General features: G+C 44.3%; 2 protein-coding genes across 4 annotated transcripts; one reads left to right on the top strand and one right to left on the bottom strand.

Annotated features, from left to right (window-relative positions):
* Positions 1 to 36: 36 nt before the first annotated feature.
* Positions 37 to 1117, top strand: LOC111962833 (putative neuropeptide Y receptor type 6). Its single transcript, XM_023986166.1, has one exon. The coding sequence runs from the start codon at positions 95 to 97 to the stop codon at positions 1115 to 1117; it is 1023 nt and encodes a 340-aa protein (XP_023841934.1). The 5' UTR covers positions 37 to 94.
* A 3830-nt stretch (positions 1118 to 4947) lies between these two features.
* On the bottom strand, positions 4948 to 22253 carry nup155 (nucleoporin 155). Of its 3 annotated transcripts, none has more exons than XM_023983686.2 (34): positions 22149 to 22253; positions 21414 to 21571; positions 21110 to 21247; positions 20765 to 20861; positions 20582 to 20652; positions 18050 to 18142; positions 15530 to 15793; positions 15359 to 15432; positions 14304 to 14395; positions 14077 to 14174; positions 13798 to 13965; positions 13607 to 13707; positions 13230 to 13400; positions 12980 to 13090; positions 12698 to 12878; positions 12425 to 12490; positions 12144 to 12288; positions 11923 to 11989; positions 11723 to 11838; positions 11469 to 11575; positions 11173 to 11306; positions 9657 to 9848; positions 9317 to 9455; positions 9076 to 9211; positions 8796 to 8949; positions 8512 to 8616; positions 8201 to 8355; positions 7900 to 8029; positions 7671 to 7784; positions 7437 to 7557; positions 6704 to 6814; positions 6313 to 6449; positions 5987 to 6093; positions 4948 to 5791 (listed from the first exon to the last, which is right to left on the bottom strand). In XM_023983686.2, the coding sequence occupies exons 2-34, from the start codon at positions 21553 to 21555 to the stop codon at positions 5653 to 5655; spliced, it is 4176 nt and encodes a 1391-aa protein (XP_023839454.1). In that variant the 5' UTR covers positions 21556 to 21571; positions 22149 to 22253; the 3' UTR covers positions 4948 to 5652. The 3 variants fall into 3 exon arrangements, with proteins under 3 accessions (XP_023839454.1, XP_023839455.1, XP_023839457.1); XM_023983687.2 differs by having other exon boundaries at positions 22142 to 22232; XM_023983689.2 differs by lacking the exon at positions 12425 to 12490.
* Positions 22254 to 23115: the final 862 nt, after the last annotated feature.

Here is a 23115-nt window from a genome sequence, read left to right as displayed (position 1 = left end):
TTGAGGGGTTGGGCCTGGCTGTAGCATGATATTAACATCCCTTATAAATGTTGAGCCAAATAAGGCTCAGACATATATAGATGCCCCAGGTGGGATGGATGCAACGGAGTGGATCGAAGCCTTCGTCCGAGGGCTGATGTGTCTGCTAGGGATCCTGGGGAACAACTGGCTTTGTCTCCGCTCTCTCCCTGGACCCAAGTCCAGTCTCCGCACCAATGAGGTCCTCTTCATCAACCTGGCCGTCTCCAACCTCATCACCAACTACCTGGTGGACCTGCCCGATACCATGGCTGACTTTGTTGGCCACTGGTTCCTGGGGGAAGCCTACTGCTGTGTGGTCCAGTTTTGCTCTGACCTGTCAGAGACCAGCAGTGTCTTCTCCACCTTGTTTATTAGTGTGTTCTGGTACCAGAAACTGGTGGGGTCTTTGAAACGCGGAGGAGCTCCRGTCCAGCTGGATAGCCTCCGTCTCGTAGCCTGTCTCCTGRCTGGCAGCTGGACAGTGGCTGTGTTATTCAGTGTTCCACAATTATTGTTTCTCCGAGTGGACAGTGGAAATGAGAGCCACGATGACTGTCTAGAAATCTTTCCCTCCCAAACTGCAAGGCAGACCTATGAGCCGTTGTATCTGACCTTCGCTAACGCCCTCCCCATCGCTGGTATAGCGTTTGCTAGCATCCAGATTGTGATCACTCTGCTAAGGAACCAGACACGTATCCAGGGCTTGACACCGGACCATCACAACGGGACAGCTAATTCTTTACCTAACAATGGACCCTCAGTTGTACACAGCTCGATCAGTTCCCCCCTCTACCAGGTCGAGATCGGGGACAGCATAGTCAGAGCTCCACCCGATCTGAAGAGGTCCTCTCAGCCTCCAGCTAAGCCCAGCCCAGGCTCAGGTACTCAGGTGAGGGCAGCCAAGAGCGTGGTGGCTGTGGCCACTGTGTTTGTGGTGTGCTGGGTGATCCACCTGCTGCTGATGATGGCCAGCAACATCCACACGTCCTCCTTGGCGTTGGAGCTGGCCAGCTACATCGGATCCTCTTACACCTGCATCATCCCCTACATCTTCCTCTAYGGAGTAAAAAAACTGTCTTGCTCCTGTAGAGGGTAGCTAGATATAGTCATACACTCATGTTCTATTTAGTGGTATCAAACCAAGTGCTTTGAATAATTGTTGCTCTTTTTTTATTTTATCTTTATTTAACTAGGCAAGTCAGTTAAGAACAAATTCTTATTTTCAATGACAGCCTAGGAACAGTGGGTTAACTGCCTTGTTCAGGGGCAGAATGACCGATTTTTAACCTTGTCAGCTCAGGGAGTTGATCTTGCAACCTTTCGGTTACTAGTCCAACRCTCTAACCACTAGGCTACCTGCCRCCCCAGATGTCTTTAGGACATCTGTGTTGCCTGAAAATAAATCAAATTAGATTGGCATATCGCCATGATTTCATTAGTGTAGTTATACTAGTGTAAACACAAATTCAGTATATACACCATCACGTCTGGGTGAATATCAGTGAACTCCAACTACTCTCTGACAGATGGAGCTAGTGATGGTGACTGACAATTAGAAGTATGTTTATGATGGAAATGTTGTCAACCCTGTAGAATGTTAAGTTACATAAAATACACCATAGATATATACTCACACATGASTTTGATGTTAATGATTTGCTGTAATATCTTATATAAAGTCTGTGTTAACAAGCATTTCAACTTCGAGTTGGATTTAAGTGCTTCATGAACTTGGGAAATCAATTCTGCATCTCTGGATTGAAGTCTACTTTAATTGTTTTGTTTCCAGCACATTAAAATCAAAGGCCCGTGTCTGAGTAATTGGAGAAAAGCATCTCAGCAATTATTGCTAAGTTGCAGAGACAACAACCAGCCCTGGGGCACAATTATCCTCTATTAAGGGTAATTATGCCAACAAAAACAACAGGCACACAACAAAGTATGAACAACCCTCTACAATGGGGTGTCTGTTAATTGTCAACAGTGCTATGAGGCTGGGTGCTSCAGGGCCTTCGGAAAGTATTCAGACCCCTTGACATATTMCACATTTTGTTACGTTACAGCTWTATTCTAAAATGTATAAAATTGTTTCCCCCCCTCACAAATCTACACACAATACCCCATAATGACAAAGCAGAATACTTATGTAAATATCACATTTACATAACTATTCAGACCCTTTACTCAGTACTTTGTTGAAGCACCTTTGGCAGGGATTACAGCCTCGAGTCGTCTTGGGTATGACGGTACAAGCTTGGCACACCTGTATTTGGCGTGTTTCTCCCATTCTTCTCTGCAGATCCTCTCAAGCTCTGTCAGGTTGGATGGGGAGTGTTGCTGCACAGCTATTTTCAGGTCTCTCCAGAGATGTTCGATCTGGTTCAAGTCCGGGCTCTGGCTGGGCCACTCAAGGACATTCAGAGACTTGTCCCGAAGCCACTCCTGTGTTGTCTTGGCTGTGTGTTTAGGGTCRTTGTCCKGTTGGAAGGTAAACCTTYGTCTGAGGTCCTGAGCGCTCTGGAGCAGGTTTTCAYCAAGGATCTCTCTGTACTTTGCTCYGTTCATCTTTGCCTCGATCCTGACTAGTCTCCCAGTCCCTGCCACTGAAAAACATCCCCACAGCRTGATGCTGCCACCACCATGCTTCGCCGTAGRGATGGTGCTAAGTTTCCTCCAGACATGATGCTTGGTATTCAGGCCAAAGAGCTCAATCTTGGTTTCATCAGACCAGAGAATCTTGTTTCTCATGGTCTGAGAGTCTTTATGTGCCTTTTGGAAAACTCCAAGTGGGCTGTCATGTGCCTTTTACKGAGGAGTGGCTTCCATCTGGCAACTCTACCATAAAGGCCTGATTGGTGGAGTGCTGCAGAGCTGGTTGTTCTTCTGGAAGGTTCTCCCATCTCCACAGAGGTACTGTGGAGCTCTTTCAGAGTAACCATCAGGATCTTGATCACCTCCTTGACCAAGGCCCTTCTCCCGATTGCTCAGTTTGGCCAGCTCTAAGAAAAGTCTTGGTGGTTCCAAACTTCTTCCATTTAAGAATGATGGAGGCCACTGTGTTTTTGGGGACCTTCAATGCTGCAGACATTTTTTGGTACCCTTCCCCAGATCTGTGCCTTAACCCAATCCTGTCTCGGAGCTCTACGGACAACTCCTTCGAATTGGTTTTTGCTCTAACATGCAACTGTGGGACCTTATATTGACAGGTGTGTGCCTTTCCATATCATGTCCAATCAATTGAATTTACCACAGGGGACTCCAATAAAGTTGTAGAAACAGCTCAAGGATGATCAATGGAAACAAGATGCACCGAGCTAAATTTCGGGTCTCATAGCAAAGGGTCTGAATGCTTATRTAAATATGGTATGTTTATTTTTTAKAAATTAGCAATAGTCTTAMCCTGTTTTCGCTTTGTCATTATGGGGTRTTGTGTGYAGATTTGAGGATTCTTATTTATTTAATCAATTTTAGAATAAGGCTGTAACATAAAATGTGGAAAAGGTCAAGGGATCTGAATACTTTCCGAAGGCACTGTATACACTCAGTGGTCAATTAAGTACACAACCCTCTTAACGAAAACGGTTCACTCCTACAGACAGCGAGTCATATAAAGCAGGATGCAGACAGGCATCCAGTTACTCTTCGATTCAACATTAGAATGGGCAAAACGAGTGACCCAAGCAACTTTTAGAATGCTATGATTGGTGCCAGGCGCACTGGTCCAGTATCTCAGAAACGGCTGTCCTCCTGGGCTTTTAACGCACGACAGTGTCGAGGGTTTCCTGAGAATGGTGCGACAAACAAAAAACATCCAGTCAGCGGGAGTCCTGTGGGCGAAAACAGCTTGTTGATGAGAGAGGTCGAAGGAGAATGGCAAGAATCGTGCTAGCTAACAGTCAGGCCACAAACAGGCAAATAACAGCGCAGTACAACAGTGGTGTGCAGAACGTCATCTCGGGAACGAACAACTCGTCGGTCCTTGTCACGAATGGACTATTGCAGCAGACGACCACACTGGGTTCCACTCCTATCACCTAAAAACAACAAGCGGCTCCATTGGGCACACGATCACCAACACTGGACAAAACATTACCTGGTCTGACAAATCCCGGTTCCTGTTGCATCATGCCGATGGCAGTCAGGATTTGGCGTAAGCAGCATGATTCCAAGGCCACATCCGTCCCGGTATCAACACTACAGGCTGGTGCCGGTGTTGTAATGTTTCTGGCAGACGTTAGGTCCCTTGATACCAATTGAGCGACATGTCCACGCCCCGAAGAATTCAGGCTGTTGTGGAGGCAAGGGGGGCTCACCCAGTACTAGATGGATAAACTAGATACACTGTGGCCAGTTTATATCACAACGGGACCCATACATGGATATCTGTGAACATTCACTTGTGCAAAGAGTTCAAATCAAAGTGTTTATTTTTTATTTACTGAACAGGTTGCAAATTTTATTATACATTTTTTCCAATACAATCTTAAACCAAAAAACTATKACGAATTGAAATTATTCTATGTATGTAAAATTGACTTATTTTATAAAATTGCTCATTGCAGGCCTGAGTTCTCAGAGTAAAACTACTTGAACAGCACCCTTATACAAGGCATGGATCGAGGATTTCTGTCTCATCCCTGAAATCTCAGTTGAGTACAACACTCATACAGTCAATTAAATGCCATTTAACTAGTCAGCCAAAAGCAGACACACTGATTAAGGTGTTAAGTCATTCAGAAAAATAAGAAATACTAACAAAACATGTAAAAGTAAGGTTAAGTTATTATAAACCTTTGGCAGAGAATGCATTCTTAGCATAATGTTAGGAGTACCAATATTTTACTCTGTATTACGGAGGTTGATTGGTACAGAAAGCCAAACACTGTCAGCTTAACAGTCTTCTTGACATCTAAACTGTGGGGGGGGATTAAACTGGGTTTAAATGAGTGGAGTGATTAAGACAGCGTCCTCAGCTCGCATCAGAGGCTAATGTCCATGGAACAAATACTTAGGCCTGAATCATGGCAGGCATGTAGAAGGAAAGACACTCATGAATGATATCAGCGTGATATCCAGCATGTGGATTCAAGTTTAAACAAATGACAAAGCCATCACAGCAATCATGTAAGTGCATTTCTCCTCTACATACGTACATTCTATATATTTTACCCACATAAGTACAGTAACTCCATATGTAAATGACGATCCCATCCCTGTAAAGTATTGTCCCCTAATTCTGTGTATGACAACAGTTCATGTTTGCCTAACATTCATTTGTGAAACCAATACTATTCCCTCAGACAGCCACCAATAAGTTGTCTTCACTTCTAGGCTTATATCACAAAACAAATGCATACTGTACTTATAAAATAAGTTAAAAATAGGATGTAAAAAGTCTGAAGACAGGGGTGTAGTGAGCTGGTCAATAACCCCTTCATGAGAAATGCGGGGGTGTAGTCCTTTGCGACGCAACTGCAGTCTGAGAAACCTAAMTGTATTCTCAATATCACTCCACTATCAAACACCAGCCAGAACAGGAGATATACAGAAGAGTCATGTTATTCAGAACTGTAAACCAGTTTCATTCTGTCTCTTTACTTGCTGATCTTCCTGTGACCCCTGGGAACCTCCTCAGTGAACTTTCTCCAGCTTGGCCTGCAGGGCCTTGAAGTTGCCGATGGTGAGCCGCAGGGTAGAGTTAGGACTCAGGGACTGCAGCTCCACCAGGTAACCACAGATGTTATCCAGACACACATTAGTGAACCGCCGTCTGACAAGATGGGGGGAAGGAGGAATAGGAGTTAGACTGAGCGTATTAGATAAATTAGAGATACATTTTAAACATGTTTACAAACAATAATTGTCATGACTACATACGTACACGGGTTGATATGTTTTCAAATGAGAAGCATTGCATAATGAAGAGAGCAACGACGGTTAGCACACGTGGTGATTGGTTAGTTACCGGTCATATGTTGGTACTCTGCTGGGGTCCTCTACGTATCCTGACAGCAGCACATGTATACACTCTACCAGGTGGAGAGGTTTCTTCAGACGCTGCCAACACGGATCCTGGGAGACACAGCCACAGTTCGAGACATTCAGTCTTTTAATATCTACAGAACCTTAWTAATTAATCAAATAATGCTCAAGTTGAACAGGTGCAAAATAKGATTTTATAATAACCCTTTATTATTAAGAGTATCTTTATCTATTTGTATCCCAAAACTGCCAGCAATAATTGCCCCTCAGGGAAGAATAATGGTCATCGAATTTAATTGAGCGATATACCCGTGTTTTGAAAAGTTGGTCGTAGACCTCCAGCAGACGGGGGAGCTGTACTCCTATCTCCTGCATGGTGAAGGTGACAAAGCCCACGTCCCAATTCAGATGACACACCTCCTGCTCCAAAAACTTCACCAGGAATTCTGGAGACAAGACAGTGGAAAAGTACTGTACATTAAACAATTTGCCCATCTCTGTAGTTCAATGGTAGGAGACAACATAGGACAGGTGTTGGTGGATAATGAAGCAATTACAGATTAAACATCCAGACCCTATAGACATAACACCTGAGACATACATAATGAACTGCTAATGTAATTACACTAAGCATGGATGTCTTACATAGAGGAGAATCAGAGAATTGGCTGAATAAATGAAAGTAGGCCTGTGGTTTTACCTAGAGGAAAGTATCTGGGTGTTCCTGCGTAGATTTTCCCCAGAGACACCAGTTTGAGACTCAGAGCTCTCATCCTGTCAGCTGGACTCATGGCCACACTGTCACCCAGCTCTGGAATAAAGGAAAAATAACAGAATTAGAGATTTAGGTTGTTTATCTACTTACCCAGAGCCAGACGAACTCATGGATACCATTTTATGTCCGAGTGCAGTTTGGAGATTATTGAAGCTAGCAAATTGTTAGCTTAACGCAATTCCGTGAAGTCTCCCGGTACAGTAGCCAGCTCCTCTCAAAAGCAGGGGAATAGACCTAACTATTCCGAAACTGGGTGGTTGGTCATTTATAGTCTTACAAAGCTATACATCGTTATCAATATTTTACCAATATGTTCATTTCTCTGATAATCATAAAATCTAGATTCTATCCACTTCCGTTTGTCGCATAGAGATGTATGGAGACCGCAACGTTGAATCTGTCCCATTATGGCCGTCTTGAGTGCACGGGGAGCACAATTGAGAGATAATTTGCCATCTCCATACATCTCTATGCGACAAAAAGGGAAATAAGGAAGTGGATACAATCTAGTTTTTATGATTATCAGAGAAATTAACATGTATAGCTTTGTAAGACTACACGTAACCAACCACCCAGTTTCGGAGTAGTTAGGTCTATTCCTTAACTACGCAAGAGACAAACGCGTTGGATAACGTCAGGAGCACTTGTCTGTACACACCTTTTTCCATGATCTCCTGCCACAGAGAGTGCACCAGGATGGGGTCAGAGTGACCAGCACAGTGGATGATGGCCAGTTTGCATTCAGACAACCGGAAGTGATCTGCAAACTCCCCATACAGCTAGATAGGACAAAGGACAGGGGTATTAAAACATTTACTGTACGGGAGGAARATGTATTACCAAACAGAACTATTGGAGTGAGGGGCAATGTTAGATATCCATGCACCGTTACCTTGGTGATGTCCATAAGCTCGGAATCCAGTTGTGACATGGCTCCCTGTACAGAGGGATGCTGGGAGTAACGTCTGCTCAGAGTCTCCTGGATCTGGACCTGAATACGCACCACCTGGGAGGCAGGACCAACAATATCAGCTAGAGTTGACAGAGCCCAAATCTAAACCTTATCAAAAAGGGGTCAAAACCTAAAAATTCAGCGAGGAGTTATTTCCCCTCCCCCGTACCTCCATCTTCTCCTCCAGCTCATGCAGGAACTCCCCTTCAGCTCCTTGAGCAGAGATGCAAGAGGAGCTCTTGGCTGACAGGATGGCCCTGGAGATGTACTCCAGCCTCTGCTTCAGGGAGATCTCAGTACTGCACACAGACAGACACATGTATAAGATGTTCGTACTCCTTTTTAACGTCGCTCAGAATCAWCATGAATGAGGCCATTTTCATATGTCAGTGGTAGCGCCGGGCTCTACCACTGAGACACACAGTGTGTGGAAATGGCACATTAAGACTCGGGGGGCTGTTAGGTCGTACCTGTGCATGTCAGCGAGCCTGGCCAGGACGTGAGCTGCCTTGCCAAAGCTACGGCTCTTCTCATAGTACCGCCACAGCAGGTCCATGTTCCGCACCTTACTCTGGTCCTGCTTGATCATGTGCATCAGGTGTTCCTCCAGGTATGGAGAGTTCACCTGGATAGCGGACACACACACAGAGAAACAGAGAGAGAGACAGACGATAATAAACCACAACAAAAGATCAGTTTAATGCAATATACTCATCCACTATAAAGAACAGAACCAGGCATCTCAGGCCGTGACTGTGGGACAATGCCAGAAGGTTCTTACCTCCAGAAGCTTGTCGGTGAGGTCAGCCTGTATCAGCCAGTTGTAGAGGGCTATGTGGAAGAGTTCATCCTGTGACCTCTGGGCCAGACCAATGACCTGCTCAAACTGCCAGGGAGAACGAGAAGATCATGAGATAGCTCATCCATAGCATGAATGAATTGAGTCCAAAATCTTTGGACTAAACATTTTCAGCCTTATACTAAAAAATAATGCTATTATTATTTTTGTAAACAAATTCCTATTATTGTTATTGGGGGTAACAGTCTCCTCCACACAGCACTTACGTGGGCGGTGGCATCCTCATTACTCAGCATGTTGGGGTCAGAGGTCATAACAGGGGGTCCTGGCTGCTTAGGGACACTGGGAGACTGAGGAGCAGCTTTACTCTGGTTCACCAGCTCCTGCATGGTGTCTGTGATGCACTTATAACATGACAACCTACAGGAGGAGACGAGGGGGTGGTCAGTCTGTCAGCACAAGGGAGAAAATAAAAGGGCCAGGACGTCCCTTAGCAGATCTCTATTACCACAGTCTCATGATCAACGTGAACATGTGGTTCGTTACCTCTCCTGGAAGGCCAGTGCTCCAGCCTGGTCCTCCTCTGGTTCTCCGTTCTTATAGAAGTGAGGTCCCAGCCTCTGAGGATCCTTCTTATCTGCTGCAGTCAGGCACAGCTCAAGCACCCCCTCATAAAAACGCACTGAGAGAAAGAAACACCCTTAGCGTCCCATCCACACTAAGCACGAAGAGTCAAGGACATTTCAAATAGTATTAGTGTGATGGCCAGGTGTGTGTGGAGCCTTACCCTGTCTGTACTGGGARCAGACCAGTGGYAGGTCTGTGTGTTGGCTGATCAGCTGGTAGAGTTGTAGTGACTCTCTCAGTGTTCTCTCCTTATCGATCTTAGTCTGGATCTGTCTGGAGCCCTGCAGCAACTCATTAGCCTGGGAGGGACAGAGGGAGGGGGAGATTTAGTTCTGAGATACAGTTGTAAAGGGAAAAAGAAGACTGAGGAGGCAACAGTGGATGCTATCAAACTTTGCCCAGGGACTGCAGATGGGAATTAACCTTGTAGTCAAAATTGGATGGACATCTTCCCTGTCATATAGACAAATAAAAACACAGCGCGTGTGTTTGTAGACTACCTTTGAGCAGACGCTGTCGTCGCTGCTGTACAGCAAAGGACAGATGTCTCTAAGGTGGGTGCTGATGGCATCTACAGAGGCGGAGTCTTTGATGTAGACGTTGATGAGGGCTGTGATCAGAGCTCCGGTCAGCTCTCGACCCCGGATCACCACGTCCTTAAAACTCGCCCCCTTCATCTGGTCCTGGAACTCCTATTACAAGTCACACACGGGTTACAGACAGGAGACATCTTTACAAAACACTTCAGAAATACACCCTCCTCCGTATTTATTTGGACCGTGAAGCTAAAATGTAGAAATTTGTCTCCACACTCCAGCATTTTGGATTTGAGATCAAATGTTTCATATGCTGTGACAATACAAAATGTCACCTTTTATTTGAGGGAATGTTCATACATATCATACATAGGAACAGCTCTGGTGGACATTCCAGCAGTCAGCATGCCAATTGCMSGCTCCCTCAAAACATCTGTGGCATTKKGTTGTGTGACAAAACTGCACATTTTAGTGGCCTTTTATTGTCCCCAGCACAAGGTGCACCTGTGTAATGATCATGCTGTTTAATCAGCTTCTTGATATGCTACACCTGTCAGGTGGATGGATTATCTTGGCAAAGGAGAAATKCTCAYACTAACASGGATGTAAACAAATATGTACACAACATTTGAGAGAAATAAGCTTATGGAACATTTCTGGGAACTTTTATTTCAGCTCATGAAACATGGGACCAACACTTTGCATGTTGCATTTATATTTTTGTGCAGTGTAGTTAAAMGTGTAGTATTTGGTCCCATATTCCTATCATTCCTTAACTGCATCAAGCTTGTGACTCCACAAACTTCTTAGATGCTTTCGCAGTTCGTTTTGGTTGCATTTCGGATTATGTTGTGCCCAATACAAATGAATGGTAAATAATGTATTGTCATTTTGTAGTCACTTTTATTGTAAATAATAATAATAATAAATGTTTCTGAACACGTCTACATTAATGTGGATGCTGCTATGGTTACGGGTAATCATGACTAATGATGAAGTGAGAAAGTTAGAGGAACAAAGACCATACCCCACCAAAAYGCTAACCTCTCACCATTACCAATAATAGGGGAGGGTACCAATTTTGGGGGGAGACTAGATACATAAAGTGCTTACATTTGTAAACGGTTAAACAGATATCTATTAAAATACCCTCTAATGAAAGGTGACATTTTGTACTGTCACCTCATTTGAAACATTTGATCTCAAATCCAAAATGCTGGAGTATAGACACGAATGTACACATTTTAGCTGCACTGTTCAAATAAATACGGAGGGGAGTGTGTGTTGATTAACCAATTAGATGAATTAGTCTGACTGACAGCACAATGTAATCCTGCACATCCTGAATAWCCAGCGCTGGTTTCCCGGACAGATTAAGCCTGGTCCTGGATWAAAAATCTATCCCAACGGAGAATGRACTAGGCTTAATCTGTGCCCGGGAAACCAGTCCACAGTGAGGTCATTGGTGCTGGAAGCTTACCATGGGTAGTTCAGAGATGATGATGCTGAACTGGTGGTCACACAGCAGCTTCCACAGGGCCAGGGTCTGACAGGAGCGATGCACCAGCTGCTGGATACCCTGCAGGGACATCTTCTCATAGGCCTGAGCCTCGGCTGTGGACGGGGAAGAGAGAGAAACAGTAGTCACAGAGTACAGAGACCCAAAAATATAAGAATAGTGTGTTCTCATTGGTGTTAGGATTCTACTCCAACAATGCGGTCATTCTAGTTGCTCCTTGATTTGGAATGACAGTTTAACATCCACACATTACTTACTGTGGTACTTCCTCTGGAGTTCCTGCTGGACCTGCTGAGAACTGGCTCCTCCATCAGGCCGCATGAAGCCCAGCAGACGCTGCTGCAGATTGGCTGGAGAGCTGAAACTGCAGATKGGTGGAGTTCAACATGCAAATCAAATACTATTCATTTCACTAGATGACCATAGAAGTGTGGATATATAGTACCTCCCATAAAGCAGCCAGCCCAGCTCTTGGCCATGGGGAGAGGCAGGGTCCAAGACTCTGTCTTACCTGGCTGCCCCCAGAGACGAGGGGCTGAACTGGGAGTTCTTATCCAGGAAGTCCTTCAGACCACGGAGCTCCAGAAGAACTGACTCCAGATCAGATGAGCTGGCTGTGCTCTCCAACTGGGGGAGAGAGAGAGAGAGATTGATCATCCTCAAATTAACTTGCAAAGGAGGACTGTAATATGCTGTTAATGCAATACTCACAATACTGACAGCCTGATTTCCTTTACTGATGGTCTTCTCAACAGCAAGACTCCCGTCCCAGATATTACTGTTAATCAATAACGTTCACAAGTTAGTGAAGTCACTCAAGCCATGCTATAAGTGAAACGTCTCTCAGTCCAGTACAAAGTAAAAATATTGCATTTCCCCGAGTACGGAAGCGAGGCCTGAGTACAGTACGCTATCCAGGTGAGGGGACTGACCCCATTATGCGTGCGAAGTAGACACTGATGCCATTGTGTTTCCCTGAGAAGACCACCTCTGGCCCAGAAGACATGCCAGTGATGGGGGCGGAGGGCATGGGCGTGGCAGGTATATAGGGCGTAGACACACTCTGGGGCATCATACCTAAGAGATTGTTGTCAGGGCACACACACATTAAACACTCGAATGTTGCTAATATTCAGTGGGTGAATGTGTTGAGTACTGTCGACGGGCAAGGCACTCTGCAACAAAAAAAAAGACAGAAAAWAGGGCAGTGTACCTGGAACAGGCGTTGCTAAGAAACTAGGGTTAGGCATTGGACTGCTACCAACCGGCATAGGGGACCCTAAAACAACAGGCAGGCAGGAAGTAAGACAAGTGATGCCCGACAGACAACTTCTCATTCATGAGCAGTCTAATTGCAACGCACTGTGTACAACTTATACAAGGGATTTCGACTAGGGCATTATTGCCATTGGCATGCTACAACGAATGGGAATTCGGGAATGGGAATTTGGCTTTAAGCAGAAATCCTTCCTCAGATGCGCCTCACCTGGTACAGGAGAGCCGAACAGCGCTCCGACGTTGCTAGGAGCAGAATGAGCCGAGGGGAACCTCATCTGAGCCTCTCCTCCATACCTAAAGAAGGCYCTGGTGGCCCACTGAGACACCTCTCTGTCGCAGGCAGCACTGGAACAGGCTACTATCAGAGCAGTGGCACACGCCTGCTCCTCCTGAGGTGAAGAGGAGGGTTAGATCAACAAACAGAGAAAGAAAGAGTGTGTGTAGCGGTGCTTGCAGTAACAAGACAATGAGTAATGAGAGACTCCTCTACCCTGTGCAGTTTGAAGAAGCGTTCGACTTCTTCACTCTCGCCACCAGTACCGCTCACCAGTAGGTGGCGCAGCTGGTCCACCGGCCGCAACTTGTGGAAGATGTGACTTCCCTGGAAGACCATGAATAACAACCCATGTATATACATTTGTTCACAAAATGACAGACAAGAGTGAACAAGTTTCATCGACCGTGTGAATTTACAGTGCCATTCACGCAGTACAAACTAAGCCGGAAAATCTTGACCGTACCTTGGCAGAGAGAAGGACAAATTTCTGCGGAGGGACATTGTGTTGCTGCACCACGAYAGGAGAGTCAGTGAGGGGAACCTGATCCTTATTCAGGGGGGTAGAGATTTTAGGTGCCTTCTCCTCCTTGATGGCACAAAGCGCCCAGGAGTGGCCATCTACATTGGACATCATCTGCAATGATATACACAGACAATATGAGCTATAATATTCTTTGAAGCCAAACAAATACTACATTTAAAAGGAAACTAAATCATAGCATATGCATTGCAAAGTAAGCGGGGTTTTTGACTACACATAGTAGTGTCTAATGTCAGCTCTAAAGCAGATGAGGTTTTACATCTCTAATTAACTATGACCCTCACTCCCTCAGCTCCCACCTGAGCCTCCATCAGGGGTTTCTTAAAGGGGAAGGAGTCATGGTTGATGCACCACAGGATGTCACTGTCCTCAGTCTCAGACGCTGCCATCAGGAGAACTCCTGTAGGGATCAACACCAGAGACACATGAGTAAACCTTTAGGAGGACCATTTATAACAGGATAGCGTATAGACTGCAGGGTGGCTTTTACCTTTGCTGTGCAGAGCCTTGTGGACCTTGGCAGGCTTCTGCAGGGTGGAGGAGGCAGAGAAGCCTGGAGGCAGGCGGACATGGACCAGAGCAAGCAGACAAGGGCGTGCCCCTGGCTGCTTGACATGTGGTGGGGCAAAGGGAGCAGTGCTGAAGTAGAGACGCACTCCTAAAAGCAGAGATAGAGACCTACATAAGGTCTTTGTACATACTTATTCTGCAATGAAAAGAAAGTCAGTATGGCCTCTATATCCTCTCCCATGTCAGTCCGTCTCCTTACCTGCATGAGTGACAGCCAGCAGGTGGCAGTCGGACGACTCCGATCTGTCTATCACAGAGATCTGTATGATGGGTTTAAACACAGAGCGATCTATGGTCCTATATGGAGCGATATAAAAGAACAAAGAGATTAATTTTGATTTGTTCTCAAGCAGTGATGAGCTTTGACCATCTGAACCATTCACTAGCACTCTGGATTTAACCAGAGGTGAGGAGTAGCTGACGAACCTGGCAACGTTTCCTGCTGCAGCCACGATGGAACTCTGTGACATGGCCGCCACACGGCTCATACCCTGCCCATCTACACCCAGATCATACACCTGGAACAGACAACATCAGCTTTTAACTCAAGGTCCTAATTCAGCGTTTCCCAAACTAGGGGTCGCGACCCCACGTGGAGTCGCCTGATATGAAAATGTGGTCGTGGGAGAATTTCCAAAATCCWGATTTTTTGCGCATTCAAATTACGTATCGTCATTGTATCTCAAAATCATTGTAACGTGGTTAAACTTAAAAATCTAAATTTAAACTATTGAAATCTAAAAAGATAAAACTCAACCAGAGTACSCTTAGATCGTGGGGAAATGCGCTTGAATCAGAATAATCCAAGTGCAACAGTCAAGTGCGGCCTTTCGAGCAGTCATGTGTACATATGCTGCAGACAAAGCATTGACGGGTCCATCACGGAGGAGTTTTGGTTCCTGACTCAGAAGGGAATACCCTGCAGTCTCTCACAGAGCGTTAAAACTCATGGTACCCTTTGCCAACTCACATCTGTGTGAAGCTGGATTAATTGCTCTCGTCTGCATTAAAACCAAATATCGATCCAGGTTGGATGTGACAGCAGAGATGAGGTGCGYACTGTTGACCACGCCCCCTGACCTTCAGCAGCTCCAATGCGACATGAATGAAGCACACCGATCTCATCAGTGGTGATGAGATAGGATACATTATGCCAGTCCAATTAGCAATTGGCTGTTATAGGCCCAAATTAAAAGTATGTGATGGTGAGTTGACAAGACAATCAGAAATACTGTTACAATGTTTTGCAATTGACTGCAAGTCCCAAATAAAAAAGTAAACACCGGCTGTTAATCACATAATTTTCAGATATCAAAATGGGGTCGTGCATGAAATAAATTTGGGAACCCCTGTCCTAAATAGAACATTTTGAAATGTCTGACAAAGTTCTACCCAAAGCATCATCCAATTCCACAAATAAACATATTGATATTTACTACAGTGCTACCATTCAAATAGTTAAACTCTTATGGATTGTGTACCTGTAGAACCCCCTTCTCTGAGCGGGTGAAGAGTGTGTTACGGGAGTTGTCAATGGCAATCTGCACTACCGGGTCTGTGGGGCACCAAGATAGAAAAGTTGTCAAATTCAATTCAAGAACTAGAGCATAAGAAAGTTCCAATTCCACAAGGAGCCTCCGAACTATCCTTACCGTCCTCAGAGAAGGAGAACTGGAGCAGAGAGGGGACTAGGAAGGACAGGCTGCTTTTGGAGTGGTTAATCTTCTTACAGCGTTGGCTGAACCAGCCTGCCTCGGCCTGGTAGGCTACCTCATACAGGCAGCCATCTTTCCCTGCCAGGAAGATGCGGCCCAGGTCGGTGGAAGTGATGGCCAGGAGGTAGGTGTTGTCTGTGGGGATGGAGTACAGCGGGTCTGGTAGTAACTGCATCCCTCCAGACATGCTGTCATTCAACCCTGATAAAGAGAGGGAGAGGAACAGAGGAAAGTAAAGTTGAGAGAGAGTAGATCAATTTCTGAAGTAGTCCATGGTGGGTTAAAGACATCCTCCAGTGATTTTTATACTTTTCCTGTTGAAAAGCGATATCCCAAGTATAAATACAGTAAAGTACACACACACAGACTAAAGGGCAGTGGTGGAAAAAGTACCCAATTGTCATACTTGAGTAAAAGTAAAAGATAACTTTATAGAAAATTACTCAAGTAAAAGTCACCCTGTAAAATACTACTTGAGTAAAAGTCTAAAAGTATTTGGTTTTAAATATACTTTGGTTTTAAAGTACAAATACTTTCAAATTCCTTATATTAAGCAAACCAAATGGCACCATTTTCTTTTTAATTTACCGATAGCCAGTGGCACACTCCAACACAATTTACAAACTAAGCATGTGTGTTTAGTGAGTCCGCCAGATCAGAGGCAGTAGGGTATTTCCATACTGCCACGATATACGCAAAAATACTAGGCCTTATTTAACCAAATGTTGCAATTGCGATCAAAACCCTTGGGTGAACTTTTGGAATCATGGAAATATAATTTATTATAATTCTATAGTTAGAATATAAATAAAAGTGGGCACTTTGAATACAGTGTTTGACATGACAACGAATGAAAATGCCATAGACGAGTTATTGTGACATAGGTAGGAACCAAAGTGATGTTCAGTGTTTCCTAGGGGACCCTATAATCTTTGGCTACATTAAATCTTTATTCATATAGCCAACATATTCATGCTTCGCCTATTCCGCTTTGATTTAGAAGATACTGTTGCATAAACATGCTGATTTAAGCCTCCACCAGTAATGGTATCAGGCTGTATTAGCTAGCTACGTTTGCTCTGACTCAGTACTTTTGTTAGCTAGTTAGTCAGCTAACACAATTTAGCTTAACTTGCTAAGAAAATACAAAACTAGCTGTTTGTAGATGTAAGAAACACAAACTAATATTGTAATTATATAACGCTTGTGGATTTATATTAAGATCAAAGTGGAAACAMCATCGTTGTCATCAACATTGTTTTATGTGCTGCATTGACCATGCAGACTGAATGAAAGTGTCTCGTGGTCAAGCAACAACAAATGCGCTCCTTGAGTGACCGGGTGGCACTAGGTCTGTGTGGAAAGCAGCATGGAGAGAGAGGGAGCGAGATGACTCAAGTAGCAGAGCAAACTATAAAAATGGACGTTACACAAGGCGTATTACATTTAACAAACCAAACATTAAAATACCGTTATAGAAGGTAAAGTAAAAACCCAAACCGGTCCGTGCATAAATACCGATATATAGTCAAATACGGTGTACCGCCCAGCCCTACAGTAGCTATGACCAGGATGTTCTCTTGTTAAGTGTGTGAATTGTATCATTTTCCTGTCCTGCTAAGCATTCAAAATGTATTGAGTACTTTTAGGTGTCAGAGAAATTGTATAGGGTAAAAACTACATTATTTTCTTTAGGAATGTAATGAAGTAAAAGTTGTCAAATATAAAATAGTAAAGATACCCCAAAAAACTACTTAAACAGTACTTCTAAGTACTGCTAAAGGGTAAAATATGACTTTTATTAGTATGTATGTTTTATTTGTGTTTAGGCAACTGCAAAATTAAAGGAGTAGGTCATTCAAGCAGTTGGACTGATGGTGACTTTGTGATGTCATTAGCCTCCCATCTTGCTTGAGGAACAATAGAGAACAAAAGAAGAAAAGAGCACCCCCCACTTGTGCCATGTCATGAGGACACCCGGAACACCTATTGAGATGTGCCATTTGTTAAAAGGATACTTTGAGATTTTGGCAATGAGGCCCCTTTACCTACTTCCCCAGAGTCAGATGAACACCTGGATACCATTTTTGTCTTTGTCAAGTATGAATGAAGTTAGAGGTAGTTTCGGGGGCCAATGCTAACTAGCATAAACATGATTGGAAGTCTATGGGTRTCCGCTAGCATRCTTAGATAGCAATTGCACAACAGCTAGTTAGCAACTACAATCAGAGACAAAAATGGTGTCCAGGAGTTAATCTGCMTCATTGCCAAAATCCCAAAGTATCCCCTTAAGTAAATAAGGTGTTAAATGAGGTGAAAAGGAGACTGGAGTARGACTTTAATACTAATACCAACAACACAAACATAATTAAACCAATCAACCAATTTCAAAACTGTATGCCGTATTGATGACACCGGGTTGTGTGCTTCAGGTCTAGGAGGATCATCATTACTCACCTGCCTGAGCTTTAGGAAAGCTGAGCCCCAGGATCACTACATCCACAGGAGTGGCTAGGACCAACARGAAGTGGATGTGTGGCTGGAAAATCCCTGTGGAAAAAATTAAGTTAAAAAAGGTCCAATGCAGCCATTTTTATCTCAATATCAAATGTTTTTGGGTAACAATTAAGTACCTTACTCTTAGATTTTTGACCATTTTAGATTGAWAACAAGACACAAAAATAGCTTCTTAGCGAAGAGTAATTTCTCAAGCTAAAAATTAGCTAGGACTGTCTGGGAGTGGTCTGAGTGGGGAGGGGAAAACTATCCGTTATTGGCAAAGAGGTTTGGAACACTTTCTTATTGGTCTATTAAATAATTTACAGCCTGGTGATGTCACCAGGCAGGCAAAAACTCTATTCCGTCACAACAGGTTGAAATATCAGGCTTTCCCCCCCCAAACAGCTCTTACACTAAATGGGCATTATCGTTTTCACAATATTATTCCAGCCTCAGTGTGGAAATAAGTTTATTAGGTACACCACCCTGTTCACAAAAAAGGCTCGCTCCTACAGACAGTGATTCACTTGGCCGTGGCCTGCTATATAAAGCAGGCAGACAGGCATTGAAGCATTCACTTAATGTTTGATTGAATGCTAGAATGTGAAAAACTAGTGACCTAAGTGACTTTGAGCGCGGTACGATCGGTGCCAGGAGCGACGGATCAAGTATCTCAGAAACGGCCGCCATCCTGGGCTTTCCACGTACGACAGTGTCTAGGGTACACAGAGAATAGCTCAACAAACAAATAACATCCAATCAGCGACAGTCCTGTGGGTGAAAACAGCTAGTCGAAGGAAAATGGCAAAAATCGTGCCATCTAACAGGCGGGCCACAGACAGGCAAATAATTATGCAGTACAACAGGTGTGCAGAGCAGCATATCAGAAAGCACAATTCGTTGATCCTTGTCACAGATGGGCTATCGCAGCAGACGACCAGACCGGGTTCCACTCCTATAAGCTAAAAACAAGAAGAACCGGCTCCAGTGGACACGGAATCACTGGACAACTAAGGAGTGGGAAAATATTGCCTGGTCCGACGAATGCTGTGGAGTCATGCTGATGACAGAATCAGGATTTGGCGAAAGCAGCATGAGTCCATGAACCCATCTTGCCTGGTGTCATTGGTACATGCTGGTGGCAGTAGTGTAAGGAATGTTTTCCTGGCAACAAACTTTTCCGGCACATTATAGAATCCATGCCCCAGAGGATTCAGGCTGTTCTGTAGGCAAAGGGGGGGTCTGACCCGGTACTAGATAGGTGTACATAATATCTATACACAGTACCAGTCAAAGGTTTGGCCACCTACTCATTCCAGGGGTTTCCTGTATTTTTCACAATTTTCTACATTGTAGAATAGTGAATACATCAAAATGATTAAATAACACATATGGAATCATGTAGTACCCCAAAAAAGTGTTACACAAATCAAAAAATATTTTATTTGAGATTCTTCAAAGAAAGTCCCTTTATCTTAGCATTCTCTCAACCAGCTCTCTGGTTACAGCCTCATTCTAAAATTGAATAAATCGTTTTCCCCCCATAATGACAAAGCAAAAATAGGTTTAGAAAATGTTGCACATTTTATACAAATAAAAAAATGTCAATATCACATATACGTAAGTATTCAGACCCTTTACTCAGTACTTTGTTGAAGAACCTTTGGCAGCGATTACAGCATCGAGTCTTCTTGGGTATGATGCTACAAGCTTGGCACACCTGTATTTGGGGAGTTTCTCCAGTTGTTCTCTGCAGATCCTCTCAAGCTCTGTCAGGTAGGTTGGAGAGCGCTGCTGCACAGCTGATTTTAGGTCTCTCCATAGATGTTTGATTGAGTTCAAGTCCGGGCTCTGGCTGGGCCACTCAAGGACATTTAGGGACTTGTCCCGAAGCCACTCCTGCGTTGTCTTGCCTGTGTGCTTAGGGTCCTTGTCCTTCGTCCCCAGTCTGAGGTCCTGAGCGCTCTGGAGTGGATTTTCATCAAGGATCTCTTTTTACTTCGCTCCGTTCATCTTTGCCTTGATCCTGACTAGTCTCCAAGTCTCTGCCACTGAAAAACATCCCCACAGCATGATGCTGCCATCACCATGCTTCACTGTAGGGATGGTGCCAGGTTTCCTCCAAACATGACACTTGGCATTCAGGCCAAAGAGTTTAACCTTGGTTTCATCAGACCAGAGAATCTTGTTTCTCATGGTCTGAGAGTCTTAAGGTGCCTTTTGGCAAACTCCGAGCAGGTTTTCATGTGCCTTTTACTGAGGAGTGGCTTCCGTCTGGCCAGTCTTACCATAAAGGCCTGATTGGTGGTGCTGCAGAGATGCTTGTACTTCTGGAAGTTTCTCCAATCATCACAGAGGAACTCTGGAGATCTTTCAGAGTGAAAAATCACATTTTTGACTGCACTGGGCCTTGAACCCAAACACCTACAGAGCTGTTGTAATTTTGAATAAAGAAAACACAGCTCAAGTGAAAGTGTGTTGCCATTTTACCTGCTTTAGGTTTGACCAGCCCCACGGACAGGATGGTTTCACTGAGCCCGTCAAAATATGCAACGTCCCCCCTGTGGAACAAAGTGATGACAGTGTCCAATGAAAATGGGTCCATGTTTACTGCTCTTGCAATGTTTTTGTTTTTTTACTAAATAACTTAATTTATGAGTGCTTGGTACTCACCCATCCTCATAATTCCACATGAAGATATCGTTGTCAATGGTGAGCCATGCTCGACAGATTTCAGGAAAAACTCCCATCATACAATTGCACTGCATATCTGTTAGGGGAAGGTTAAGGGCTGGGCAGCTTTTCTGAAATGGTGGTTAGTTTTACACAGTTCACATAATCCTGCACAGGCATTTCTGAGTTCTATGGGTGAGACCTGGACAGTTAGACACAGCTCCCTATGTGTWTTCTGATTCAGAGGGGTTGGGTTCAATGCGGAAGACAAWTCAGTTGAAGGCATTCAGTTGTACAACTGACTAGGTAYCCCCCTTTCCTYCCYCTAGTCTCTGAAAAGGATACGRCTGAATTGCTCCACCAGCTCAGGGGGTAGGGGAACCCTTCGGACTGCACTGAGCTCAGGGAGGTTTGGCACACTGATCAGCCCAGGTCCCTGAAGAGGGTAGTCCATGTCCGWCCCCCCAGACAAAGATGGCATGTCTGCAACACAGAGTGCGGAGTGAACTAAGCCCTGAGATGTGGCTGTAGCCTCCCTAGMCACAGTAAGCTGGCTACAGCCAAAATAACAGGGCTAAAGTGTCTTGTGAGATGAATTGATATGACAAACTTGAACATATAACCTTGCACCGCCAACTACTTGACTTACTGTGTGARGGGACATTAAGAAGCTCTGAGAGATCAGGGAAGCAGCGGTCATCCTGAAGGTGTCTGTCTATGAGCCGGCCGGAGCTCTCCAGCGCTTCCGCAAGGGCAGCAGCAGGACTGCTGGGTCCCAAGRTGGACGGCATGTTTGACACTGTGAGACTGATGAGATTCGCATGAGAAGATGAAAATAACATTTCAGCACCACTGTGACGTCAGCCGTGGTCAAAMTCCAACCACAAACAAACCAGACTGTCACCGCAGGTGCAACTTTACGGACAGACATGTCCCCTAACTTGCAAACTATACGACAGATGAAAAGCAGTACGGACATAGACGGAGTTGATTATATGGCWAACATAGAGTAGCCAACTAGCAAGCTCAATTTAGCCTGTCCAACCCCATCTCCACGTTCTGCAAWGACTCTGTAGCTAGTTAACGTTGGCGAGCTAACGTTAGCCAGCCAATTAAATTAGTTAYACACAACACTTGTTTATCAAAAGAAGGCTATTGGAAGTTATAAAAGTAAGTGTGGCGACTAACTTGTGAAACTGGATGAGTTAGCTATCTAAACTAGTTATATAGTAGGTTAATAGCACATATTAGCACATATTGCTAACACTAAAATAGCTAAAAACGCGGGCTAAACCCTGTTTATTCTAAGCTGCAAGCTAACGTTAGCTAGCTAACGTTAAGTGAGATTTGTTGAATAACGCTCGCTACTTTTCTTACATCTTACCCTACAGAAAGAAGTCCGGACGTAATTAATTGTTAACACAATGTGTGATAAGCAAATTATTCTAGTCTTCGGTGTAAACAAGTGTAGCAGCTAGCCCGCCAGCCTCATGACACTTTTGAAGAGGGTGAAAGGTTATAGGATGTACTTCCTGTGTAATTTCAAATACGCTTTAGAAGTGAATTTCTACATGCKCTCTATACTAATGGCATTTGCAAAAGTGTTGAACTTTTCATAATATTTCGTTGCCCAGACTAAAACGACTGACCTTTTTTTTCTCTTTTTTTTTTTCAGTCGATAGAATCTGTTCTTGCAGCACAACGGACACTGTAATTACAATTTCTGTCCACTAAGAAGCGCCAGCGTATTAACTATAGGTTTGTACATGGTACATACATACCAGTTGAAGTGCTGAACGCATGTGCGAAATATCCAAACGCCTCTCCTTTCGGGCAGAAACAGAGCGCTCTGATTTTGGGCGGCAGATAGCATGGCGGGTAGGAGCGTTGGGCCAGTAACCGAAAGGTTGCAGATCGAATCCCCGAGCTGACAATGTAAAAAGCTGTACTACCCCTGAGCAAGGCCGTTAATCGACATCCACGTCCGTCGAACAGTGGGTTAAGGCAGCCCCCAGCACCTCTGATTCAGAGGGGTTAGGTTAAATGTGGAAGATATKTCAAAGCATTCAGTTGTACAACKAACTAGGTATCCCCCTTTCCCTAATGAGCTACTTCACTTTTTTAGCCTGAAACCAAAAAAACAGCCTGGCATTCAGCACTTGACAGATTTGTTGGGASAGGCAACACACTTTCTTTACGGCACAAAACCATATTCATATTTTTCTGAATATTAATTTTCTTATGCGGATCATCCATCACGTTCATAGAGTACATGGTTATACTAAATCCAGTTCATTACAGAAACTGTCAGTGGCATACAGAAACAAGATAACAGATGGATTCACCACTGC

The sequence above is a fragment of the Salvelinus sp. IW2-2015 genome, linkage group LG4q.1:29, assembly GCF_002910315.2.
Source record: "Salvelinus sp. IW2-2015 linkage group LG4q.1:29, ASM291031v2, whole genome shotgun sequence".
In the NCBI taxonomy this organism is placed as follows: Eukaryota; Metazoa; Chordata; class Actinopteri; order Salmoniformes; family Salmonidae; genus Salvelinus; species Salvelinus sp. IW2-2015.
The sequence above is the reverse complement of the archived record's forward strand: the minus strand, read 5'-3'. Positions and strand labels throughout refer to the sequence as shown.